This window comes from Epinephelus lanceolatus, chromosome 10 (genome assembly GCF_041903045.1).
Source record: "Epinephelus lanceolatus isolate andai-2023 chromosome 10, ASM4190304v1, whole genome shotgun sequence".
NCBI lineage: Eukaryota > Metazoa > Chordata > Actinopteri > Perciformes > Serranidae > Epinephelus > Epinephelus lanceolatus.
In genome coordinates, this window is record NC_135743.1 from 37,253,900 (window position 1) to 37,266,165 (window position 12,266).

At 44.5% G+C, this 12,266-nt stretch overlaps 1 protein-coding gene across 2 annotated transcripts in view; it reads left to right on the forward strand.

Moving 5' to 3' along the window:
- LOC117266082 (low-density lipoprotein receptor class A domain-containing protein 4-like) overlaps positions 1-12,266 on the forward strand; it is a 274,585-nt gene that overhangs the window by 219,930 nt on the left and 42,389 nt on the right. The window contains exon 1 of one of the 2 annotated variants that reach the window (XM_033641032.2): positions 9,322-9,554. The exons of the other annotated variant lie outside the window; for it this stretch is intronic. Within the exon in view, the coding sequence (XP_033496923.1) occupies positions 9,461-9,554 (94 nt within the window). The 5' untranslated portion in view covers positions 9,322-9,460. Of the gene's footprint in view, positions 1-9,321; positions 9,555-12,266 lie in introns of those variants that run through there. 2 annotated transcript variants of the gene reach the window in all.

Below are 12,266 nucleotides of genomic sequence, written 5' to 3' on the forward strand. Positions count from 1 at the left end.
GTTAAGGGATCACTCAAAGTTGTTACAGTTCATCCTCAGGGGAACATGAGTGTCTGATCCAAATGTAATGGCAATCCATCCAATAGGTGTCAAGGCATGTCACTCAAAACCACAAATGTTAACCCTTATGGTGGCGCTAAAAGAAAGGCCAGGGGGTAAGCATATAGGATTCATGCTTTGGATCACAGCTGTCTGTAAACATTTTCATGGCAGTTCAACCAGTTTCAGTCTGGATCAAGGCGGTGGAGCAGCCTCCATCCCCAGTCAAAACACCACCTCTGGCACAGCTAAAAATACAAGCCAACATTTTTCATTGTATGCATTTTAATGAGTGAAAAATAAAGTTGTTTCTGTTCAACTGGCCAACTGCAATTGCATTATCATTAATGTATTCCATCACTACTATATGTGAGTCTGCAGCAGGCCCTTAACACTGACTTTTAAACAGTACCAAAGGGCATATAGCTACAGATTTCCTTTTCCTCACACCGTGTTTTACTTGTGTCTTTATTTTAGATGCAGATTGAATTCAACGCGGTTGTGTTGCAAGGCCATGCTTTACACAATGTGCCGAGATCACTGTCTGTGCAGCAAACCTGGGGACGAGAGAGCGATGTATTACGGTTGCTGTGAAATGCCTGCAGTGGGAATAGCTATCACATTGAATCAAAGCAAACACACGTACTGTAATAATAACAATAATGAGTCTGTACGTTTTAAAGGAAAAGGCAAACCATTGAAACACCAGCGCTGAATACTTACTTTGTAAGCATGTTGGCTGTCTGTACAATTACATATTAACATGTGTATATGTTGATATCATATTAGCATTTGACATAAACTTTTTTTCATACATTTCAAGGCTGTAAGGTGTTTGGAGATCAAGAAAGAATGTATGCATGTTCTGTATGCATGCTTATGTATTCTGGTATGTATACATCTTTTGATTTCATGTTTAAGCAATAGGTGTGTTTCAGTGTGTGTGTGTGTGTGTGTGTGTGTGTGTTTGTGTTTGTGTGTTAACTATATGTATGGACCCTTAACAGCAGGAGGCTGTAACCTGCACCATCCACACTCTGTAATCACTGCTGTTTATGACTGCATAAAACAACACACACACACACACTCACTCTCTTCCTCTCCCTCATTCTATCTCCTCTTCGCTCACACACACATTCATAGCTGCTGTGTGTCTCACTGGCTGTGTGATTATTGCCGTCTGGTTCGGGGCTCTTATCAGTGTTGTGACGGAAGTGGCTGACGGACACACACAGACACACACATACACACACCCTGACACACAAACACACCTTCGCCCTCCGTGGCTCTCTCGGTCACTTCTCTGTCTCTTTTCCTCGTCTTTCTTGTCCTCTCTCAGCTGCACTCTGTCCTTCCTCTGGTGGTGGTAAAGCAGCAGCAGCGTTGCGGCGTTGCGTCTGCGCTCACCCCGCCGAGCTGTGTGCCAGTTCAGGAGATTGGCATTAAAGCCAGACATGAGCTCATCGGCCCAGCTGGGCAGACAGCCCATTACAATGCTCAGCAGGGCCCTACCGCAGGGGTGAAAAGAGCTCAATACCCGCTGATTATCTACTCTTTCTCTCTGTCTGTGTCTCTGGGTCCCTCTCTCCCTGACTCACTGGCTTTTGCTTTCACTCTGTCTCCTCTTCTCATCTTCTTCTCTCCTATTTCTTCTTCTCTCTACTCTTCTGTCCTTTTTTTCCTTCTTCTCATCTCTTCTTCTCTCCTTTCTTCTTCCTCTCCCCTCTTCTTTTTGTCTGCTCTTCATTTATTCATTCCCTCAGTCAAGTATCCTCTACCTCAGGCTCTGTCTATCTCTTTCTTGATCTGTCTTATTCAATCTGTCTTTCTCTCATTCAAACCCAAACTTAGACACACACACTGTCTTTCCATCTGTCTGTCATCCTCCTTTCTCTTTTTCTCTCCGTCTCTTACACACACAACTTTTCAGCGAGTGCTGTGGTGTCATTGCAGTGGTGCCTGCGGCAGTAAGAGAGGTAGGGAGGGGTGGTTTTTGAAATGACAGGGGTGGAAGCGAGGTGTGTGTGTGTATAGAAATGACAGAGGTGGGAAACCAGACAGCTGGTGCACCTGTGCGGACAGGATATGACACGGCACTGCAGCCAGACAAGGGCAGGAAGCAGCAAATATGATGTGGCATGCCAGACGTTTTTATTGAACGCAACTCTGTACTCTGCAGTCTGACTGTCTGGAGTGGCCTTTCTGTTACATAGTGCCTCGCTGAAGACGCCGAGCTACAGTCGATGCCTAAGCAAACACACTCTTTCACTTGCACCCCACCCCCCACCCCACTCTCCAGCTTTGTCAGCTGGTGAGATGCATTGCGGTTAATTCATGAATCCCATTCAGCCTTGGTATTAAGGCTGAGTCATATCCATCTTTTGTTCTGACATTTGGAATGGCATTCAGTAATACTGACTCCACACAGAAGTCGCAGGGTGTTTGGAGTTATTAGTCTGACTGAAAATGTTATGTCAGAGTCAAAATGGATCATCGTCATGCGCAAGTGCTTTCATCACACAAGTCCCATGATAGAGGAGGCACCCACAGGAGGATTTATTTTTTTATATATATATATATATATATATATAAACAGCCATTAGAGATGTAGGATAGAAACTATTTTACTGGAGTTTATGCATCAACTTTAAGACCATTTTGTAGATTTAAAGTTGCAGGTCATTTCTTGTGCTTGGTGTTTATGAACAACATATCCTCATATAACGGTTCCTATGATATCCTACGAAAATACACACACAACAGTTCGTATGATATTCTACAAATTAGCACTCCACGAATGATGTTACGTCCTTAACGTGAAGTTGAGTAATTAACGTTAAAGTTACAGAGGTTAGGTTTAGGCAAGTAAAGTTGCTGTGGTTAGTTTAGGAAAAGAAACATATTGACTAAGTACCTTATGAATGAATCAAAGTTCACACAGTTCCAGACACTGGCGTCCAGAGGAAAGTCCGGAGGGAATTTCCTGTGTTTTGTGACCCATCCATCATGCCAACCTGCCTCCTAAGTGGACCGCTTTGGACTGTTTCCCTCTTTAGTACCATCAGCACATTGGAACAAATTTTGTGCATACTTTTCGTAGGAAAACTTACGAACATTTTATGAGAACAGCCTGTTACGAAACATTTGTACATCTGGCTGCAGGGATTTGATTCCATTCAGTGAAATATCTCAATCTCTGCTTTGAACACTGGAACCTCACCATCAGCCGTGATGCACAGCAAATTGGGATATTCTTGAAAAAACAGGAGGACTGAGCACTGGTGACTGACCTACAGTATGAGGGAAGAAACAGATACATTTTCATTCCACACTCCACTTTTTAAAAAAGTCTTTGCCAATTAGCAAATTTGGCTGCATTCAGCAAATATGCAGTCACCAAGCAGACTATGAGAAACAGGCAGAACAATTGGAGTACAGACTCAAACAGTGAGAAGGACACAATGAGGAATAGATGAAACATTGTCTGCTTAAATAAATCGTTTTGTGGTTTGGAGTCAGTGTGCAATTGTTGCCTTGCACCAACATGTGATGTGCGTTTAGCTACCCTCTTTTCTAATTTGCTCCTATTCAATCACAAGAGCATTAGTGAGGGTTGGCACTGATGTAGGGCGATGAGGCCCGGCTTTTCAGTTGGTGTTCCAATTTTATCCTAAAGGTGGTGGATGTGGCTGAGGTGCAGCATCTGCACAGGCTATTCAAATTCGTCCACGCCAAACTGGGACAATCATTTATTTGGGTGCTTTCCCTCCTGTAGTTCAGTTCATTTTGCAGTGTTGTAGTACTCCAGATCAGACTCAAGACTACTTTTTGTAGGTCTTGGTCTCGTCTTGGACAGGGCTGCATCTATTTTGTCTCAGACAAAAAGGATTTGGGAGTTTATTTTAAGGCCCCAACTGTTGGGACTTGCATTGGTCTGATTTTGATCCTGACTTGGTCTCAACCCCTTTACATCTTGGACTGGTCCACAGGCCCAGACAAACCAAACCGACATCGTAGAACTATTAGTGAAGACGGCCGACTGTTGCATCATCTCATATCACCTGTGTCTATGCTAAAAGGTTGCACTTGAACATACCACAAACACTACAGCTGACAGTCAGCTAAACGATCCCAAACCGAAACAAAATCTTACCGTATATAACAAGTGTATTTTGATCTCATGCCCTCTTGATGTTAGCTGTTTGTTTACTTTCTTCACTTATGTTTCACTTCTTGTGGGCTGAGCTTAACTGCCAATCAGAGTGATTTCATTCACTGACGGGCTCCGCTGTTTCAGACACTGATACGATTTGCTGAATTGACCGAAAAAACAAAAGCCGACAAGGGCCAACAGTGCAGGTCACCGCAAAAACTAGAGGGGACAAATGTTCATAGACAGGCCAACATTGACTAATGGCCGACCATTGGCTTCATGTGTCAGGGCCCTAAGTCTCAATATACTCTGGTCTTGGTCATGACAGTTTCAAACTCTCGAGTGGTTCGTTGGTGGTGGGAAAGTGATGAGACCTGGACATGACCCAACTACTAGGTGCACTCCGCAAACAAACAAAATGTTTGGTCCTGACTTTTGGACTTTTCAGTTTGACCTGAACAAAGTTACTGGTTTGAAACCTCCCTTGGACTGTGGTGCGAACCAAACAGCCAAACCTTGTTCTGACAAAAATAGGTGGTCTCAGTCCACATCAAACTGAACCACGTTTCGATTTGTTTCTGGTATTAAAACATTTTATACCAGAGGACAGGAGAGCACGTCTACAGACCAATCAAGCATAGGGAGATGCAGCTCACCCAAGACGATTTGGTTTAAAAGCACTCTTTATGGACTGCACTTTGCACATTGGATACTGTCATGTTAAGGAGTTACTCCAGTGATTTAGTATTGCACTTCCATAAAGTTGGGGCACTCACAAATGACAGATTAATAAAAGAATGGTGGAAGCAGCAGCGGCATGATATCTTGACTTTTAGTTTAGTATGGGTCAGGTCAACATTTCCCATCATGCAATTTAATTTCACTAAACCCTCCCTGCCTTCTAAATGCTGCGGTTTGTACTGTAGGGGTTCTGTTGAAAATGTTTAGTCTCAAGCCCAAGCCTGATGACGTCATCAGGGTTCATTTTTAAAACTTTGTACTTTATAATACTGTTTTCACAGGCTGACTCAGACTTGTGGCAAGTAAACTGAACTTCTTGTGTAAAATCAGCGGAGTGCCCTTTTAAACTGTTGCTAGGCACATTATGATCTAAAACATGATTGAATGCTGTTGCATTAAGATTTCCCAGACTGGATTTAAGGGGAAGACTCTGCCCCAGACCAAAAAAACACTCAAGAGTGAGGACAGAGTCCATTGACCATTCAGTACAAATGTCCTTTCCATATGAGAAAACTGCTACATTTAGCAGTTTTGCCTGTGCTTTCCTTTCCAAAGTGCACACTACGATTTACATGAAATGTGTCGCTCAGTATGAATTTACAATACTCTCTCAGCCTTGCAGTCTCTGCGAAAGAACAGAGAACATCTCTATATAAGCTGTAGGAAGGGACTCTCTCATTTTCCCGGAGTCCTCCTCTGTGTTCCCTGGTGGTTTCTGATGAAGACGAGTCGTAATTGATTCAAAGCTTAAACCTTTGCCCGGGAGACAGCTTTGGTTTCAGAAGTAATAGAGTAACTGAGAAAGAGACAGGGGAGAACTGAAGCAGACACCAGAGAAGTGGAACCGTTTTTTCCAGTCCATGTTTGGGATGATGCATGAAACAGAGCTTTTCCAAGCTGAGCCACAAGATGGCGCAGTGAAGTAGTGTCTCCGACAGCCCCACATTATTTCAAATGGAGAAGTTGATTTGGAGATGAGGGGGTTTTTTTAGAGAGGGGAGGGATGGATCTATCTTCCACTGAGGCCTTTACTGTGCTGCTTTTTTCAGCCTGATCACATCTCTGACGCGTTCATGGTCACAAACATCTCAACTAAACTTTCAAGTATCTGTGGCTGATAAGAGAATATTTGAGTCAGAGTCTTTTTTTTTATCTTTTCAGTCATCTATCTACTGCATATGTGAAAATACAGGCAGGGAACTACTGCTTAAACTTTATCTTTAAATATGTGATACATCTGAACACACACATGCACAACAGGCTTCTCATGGCTTCATGCAGAGGGGTAATGTCATCAGTAGTGTTGTTTTGCGAGCAGACACATGGTGGTGGTGTTTTCTTTCCGCTTCCATTTAATATTAAAAAAAATTAGATCTTTTAGGCATAACGTGAACACGTCATGCTTTGATTCAAATGGTCATGAAACAACAGCAGCAGTAACACACAGTGAACTCCTGAATAAGCATGAAACCCATGTGTAAGCAGGAAAGCCCCATGCAAAGATCCCAAAATAGACTCGTGCACACGTGCCGAGCGTGATAAACCTATCAGCCCAAAGTTAGTATTCCTCAAATACAAGATGAGACAGACGTTTCCCGCGAGAGACACAGAGAGGCTGTGTGTGTGTGTGTGTGTGTGTGTGTGTGTGTGTGTGTGTGTGTGTGTGTGTGTGTGCAGACTGCAGTCAGGGGGGATGGTAGGGGAGCTGGTAGACTAGAGTGCATTTGGTATTCAGCCGTGCCTAGTATTTATCTGTCTGCTAGCTGTCTAGTCTGGTCTGGCCTGTTAGTGGTGTCACCCTGCGTGCTCCTGGGGGACTAATTGACGCTCCAGACAGACTGCGTGTGTGCGTCTGAGTGTGTGTGTGTGTGAGTGTTGTTTGGTGGCGCTGGGGTGTTTGTGAGTGGAGAGAGGTGAGTTGTGAGAGGGAGAATCGATGTGTGTCTGAGTCTGTCTGTATATGAGAGCTTGTCTGAAGTGTGCGTGCATGTCTGGAGTGTGTTTTATACATATGTGTGTGTGTGTGTGTGAGGATGTGAGGATGACCTCACATCAAAGCAGAAAAAAACACACTCGTCAGTGTCTCGATTGATATTGCTGCTTCAGCTGACAAGACAGCAGCGCCTCAATTTGTTGCTTCAATAAAATTATGACAGCTGCCAGGCGTCTGTAATTGCGTGAGGGTCACGTGCCGATTTTTTCTCCCCTTCCAAAAGTGTCAGTTCGCTCGTGGAGGAGTGTGGAAGCCGTCAAGGAAAATATTTTGCATGATTGGATATAGACTTGGCTAGTGATGCGGCACTTAATGCGCAGCATCTGCTGGAGGTCTTTGCTTTTCCTTTTTACTTGTTCCTCTTCTCAGAGGTCCATTTCATTGCCTTTGGTTTCTGGTGTTTTCAGAATTAAAATGCATTTCTGAGTTTTCAGTCAAAGCATATATATGATGAGATCTTCTCACCTAGATCAGGATTTTATTTACTTATTACTTATGATTTGCTGCAGAAGTGGACTGCAAGAGAGCGGGCCTCTGATCAAAGGAGTCATCCCAGTATTATTTTGTCTTTGTCCTGTGCTCAGATAAAATGAAACTGTACCTGCTTTGTTGGAGGACCACCTGAAAGCTCTTCAGTGACCTCTTATAGTCCTCAGACCACAGTTTGGGACCTGCTGGTCAAGAGTGGCATCCAGAGCCTCTCACTGATTTGAACAGCCTAGTTTATTTATAGACTGCAGACAGTCCTGCGCTAGAGTGTGTGTGTGTGTGTGTGTAGGGGTGGGAGGTTGCACTGTTGGTTTGATTCAGAGGGGATGTGTGGGGGGGGTGGGGGGGGGGGGGGGGGGGGGGGGGGGTGCTTCCCTGCTGCACATGTGCCCCTGAACCACAAGACTGGCGCGGGGGGTCACCTCAAGGTTAGTCCCTTCAAAGAGCCGTCTCCATTGGCTGTGGCCCGCCGTAACAGGGGAGTGAAACTCGAAGCGCTCTCCCCACCCTCCCCAAATAACACACCAGACCGACCAGTCCCAGCACTGCCCCCCCCCACCCCCCCCTTCTCTCTCTCTCCCCCTCCTCCTCCTCTCCCTCTGCTCTGCTCTCCCACAGCCATCTGTCAACCACGACCCGGCCGTCTGCTAGCTCTCTGAGTCAGGTCAGCCCCCCCCCCCACCCACCACCACCACCACCACCACCACCAACCCACCCATGGACACCCACCCCCCCTGCAACCCAGACACACACAAACATATAACCCCTGTCCCTCTCTGTTGCTGCCTTCAAATCCTCCTGGTACAGCTCTATATCCGAGTTGTGAATATGTATGTCAGTGCACATTCAGGGCCTTTCGGTGAGAGATAATGATGTGGACCAAAGTGTTTTTATAAATCAGTTGCTGCAACAGTAACAATGTCAAATAATCTTGACAGCTGATGTCTAAACCATGGTTGATGTCATTTTAGTATTTTTGCTGCTTAAAGCAAAGACTTTAGACTTTACTATAAAGATAATAGTCTGCTGAACAGGTGCAGCACTCTCAGCTGTATAAATTGTAATATTTATAAATAGTCAGGCAGCACCATAGTCAATTAAATGCATTCTGCAGCTAATATATGCAAGGGCCTTCATGAATATTAACAAGTGACACCAGACAGCACCACACCAAGCATGACTGAGACAGGGGCCTCCGCAATAAACAAAAACAGTCTTCTACTCACTGAAAGACAGTAACTTGCTGAGAACTGAAACATTTGTGGCTTTGTCACTTAATAGCAAGGAAAAAAATAAGTTAAATAAAAAATCTCACAGATATGAGGACGAAATTTATGTAAATATTGGGTTTATATTATCTATTTCTCTTTTTTGGTGTAAACAAGCTGCAGTGTTTGAACTTTTGGATCTGAAATTTGCATCATGCAACCCCTTTTTCATATTATTAACAAAAGTTGTGGTTGAGTCAGATCATTTGCTGCTCAGAGAGCTCAAACACTTCCTGACAAATGTGTCATATTAAGTCTTTACTTTCCCTGTTTGTGTTTTACAGAGGAGTCTGAGAATATATGGTGTTTCATTATATTTTTGGCTGGTTCAAATTAGAATTATGGTATTTCTGTCGGCTCCTGAAGGCAGCACGTCTCTTTCCCTCTGTCTGTCCCGCCTCCGGAGCCCTCTGATTGGTCGGTGTGGCGGTCTGTCAGCTTGTGGGCGAGGCGTGAGCCCGCTGTGTGTGCTCTGCTCTAGTAGAGGAAGGACAGCTGCTCTCAGCGGCGGAGGAAAGAACGGAAAAAACTATACAATGCGTTAGCCACGGGCCATGGCTCGTCCCCAGATCTCCTTCTAGTTCACTCTCCGAGCCGCCCCGAGAGAAATATGGCGTGAGAAAAACCGTGGAAAATAAGTGCGAAACTGTCGGGAGTTACTCGTAGCGGCGGACTCTGCTGCCGCTGCCTGGAAGTTTTTTGTTGTTTGCCAGTCGTGGGGCCCCGACGGTGGCGGCGGCTCTCTCCCCGGAGCGGTGTCCCGGTCTGCCCAGCCCCATGCAAAACCTAACGGCCCCTGGCGGCCCCGGCAACTCCAATGTCACCTGCTCCTGCAACTGCACCGCTTCCCAGCCACAGGGAATGGAGATATGTGAGTAACATTTGTTGCGTTTCTCCTGACCGCAAAAACCTACCAGGAGACTTTAGTGCCTAATCCGTTTTATGTGCACTCTCCAGTGTAGCAACAGAAGGACAACAAATCAGACTAAGTATTCATCAAGACAGACAACCAGTTCTGCTGTTAACTCGCTATCGGCCGTCTACTCTGGCACGGATATCCATAGTATTCCTGTAATACTGCTATAAGGACTTAGAGTAACTTATGTTCTCAGTCTAATAGTAAGTTTATGGCGACCTTGGAGTACTTGCTGGTGTTAATAATCTATTTTCCTGTCTTATTTTTTTACTTAAAGTTTGTCTGCACCACACAATGTTGCGTTTACATTGGTTATATCAAACGTTACTTTATGTTTGAGCTCTCATTAACATTACATGGTCATGCTGCAGTGCTCAACAGTTGGCCCTAAGTGACATATCTGTCATATTTATATAGCTTTATCATTATACAGTTATAGTTTGGGACATAATGCAGATTTACAGTAGTTCCTTTGAATAAGAACTCTGCTGTTGTGAGTTTTCCTTTGCTGTTTCTTCTTACTTTAAGTTTAGTGCTTTACTTTTACTAGATGTTTCCTGCCATTGTTGCTGTTTTCATATTAATAGTGATAGAATAAGCCTTACAGGCCTGCCAGGCTGTGCATATGCTCGGAGGGATCACCACAGAGGGTTAAATAGTTTGCCTGTCAGCATAGACAGGAAACGCTGGAATGGTATGTTATGTCTGTCTGCCTTCTGAGCAGCCCAGAGAGAAACTATCATTATCAGCTCTGCCCTAACAGTGCTGCATGCTAGATCCACTGCAGATGTTCCTCTTTATGACTGAAGCATAGACACTCAGAGGAGCATACACATGCATGCATGCAGGCAGGCAGACGGGTAGAAATGCAAAGGACAGCCACACAGTGTATGCATCCAGTGTGACAGATCTGCAGACAGACAGATGAAGACAAACAAACAAGACAGGGGTACATAGCAGACATGCAGACAGGCGGGTAGATTCATAACCAGGCAGCCAGACAAGTACCGACAGAGATATAAACAGAGATGCGGAAAGACACATCCGAAACTAGACAGGCAGACACACTGACAGACAGACACACACACACAGGCTACAGATGGACGGACAGAGTTACAGTGATGTGTAATTTCCATTGGGGCCGAGGCCAGGCCTGGGCAAGTGAGGTGAACGCAGGATATTAGATGTAGATTTGGCAGCAGAGTGTGTTGCGCTGACGCCACATTGTAACCAAGAAGTGTGTGTGTGTGTGTGTGTGTGTGTGTGTGTTTGTCTGGCAGACGGACTGGTGTTCTACCATTCGTTTTCTGTGGCATCATCGTATTGCCAGCCAGGAAAAACACACAGTCAGGCATGAACTGGTGCATCCACACACACACACACACACACACACACACACACACACACACACAGAGGAGAGAGACTAATTAGATAATCCAGTAGGACTGCCTGAGACTTCCAAACTGAGCAGACGAGCAAAAAAGTCAAATAATATTGCTGATTGATACTTGCTGTTTATTTAATTGCAAAATACACTGCATGGTGTCTATAGGATTAAGCATGCATCTGTGTTTTGTGCTAAATAAACGCCGGCCTGCTATTTTCAATGTATTTCTCATCATCTGAACGTCTCACTAGTTGGAGGGAGCTCCATTCACAAGTGGTTTGAAATAGCTGTGTCCTACTGTAGTGGCCGTCTGGTTTGAAAAGAGCTCTTGTTTGTCGGCTGTGTTGTCATGCAGACTCGGCAAGGCTGAATAATGTAGCTCATGCTTTGATGATTTCTCTGGCTGAAGAAAAGAGCTACAGTCTGCCTTTTTTTTTTTTTTAAGCAGAGCGGGCCGTCTCACTGGTGTGTTTCCTCTTTATTCAGACGAGGAGGAAAATTGAAAGGGACTACGAACATAGAGGGATCACAGTGCAGACAGTGTGTCACAGCCAGGAATCGAACCTCTGCCTACACACTGGGATTCGCATGTAGAATTTGAAATGCAGAGACCTTTAACAAGTGTTGGTCTCTAGCTGTTGCTGTGCTTGGATTCATTGTGCTGTGCAGTTATTTCGTATCGCAGGTGTGGTATTAGAAAGTCCTGAGATCAAGCAGCACAGCTTCATAAAGACTTGTTGAACTAATTGTGCATGTGCTTTCTTTCCGCAGTTAGCAGACACAGAAAATACCTTTTTTTCTCTGTCTGTTGATACTTTTTAACCCTCGGTGATAGGAGCTATTACTCATCTAATTGCATGTCTAATTTTATGGGAAGTTAGATTTCTCTGTGAAGATACCGTCCCTGCAGGGCGACACCACAGGCAGGTCCTCTGCAAACATTTTTTCACTCTTAAGTCATTTAATCTCGTATTGACTCTTACTCCTGTCAGTCTGTCTTTCTTAAACAGGTGGGGAAATACCATATGCCAGCTGTGTGAGGTCATTTCACTTGTACCTAATGCAAACAGCCTTTCTTTTTCCAATCAAGAGACATCATCTTGATAGCGGCGAGGTGGTTTGTTTTGTATTATGGATTCCAGGAGACTCTTGAACAAAACGAAAGTGCACGGGCAATCAGGAAAATGACCTGAAAAAAACGAGGATGCTAAGATCCAAAAACTTGATTACACTACACAGGAACTTTTTTAGTGTAGGGTCGTAACTTTGCCTCCAAGAAA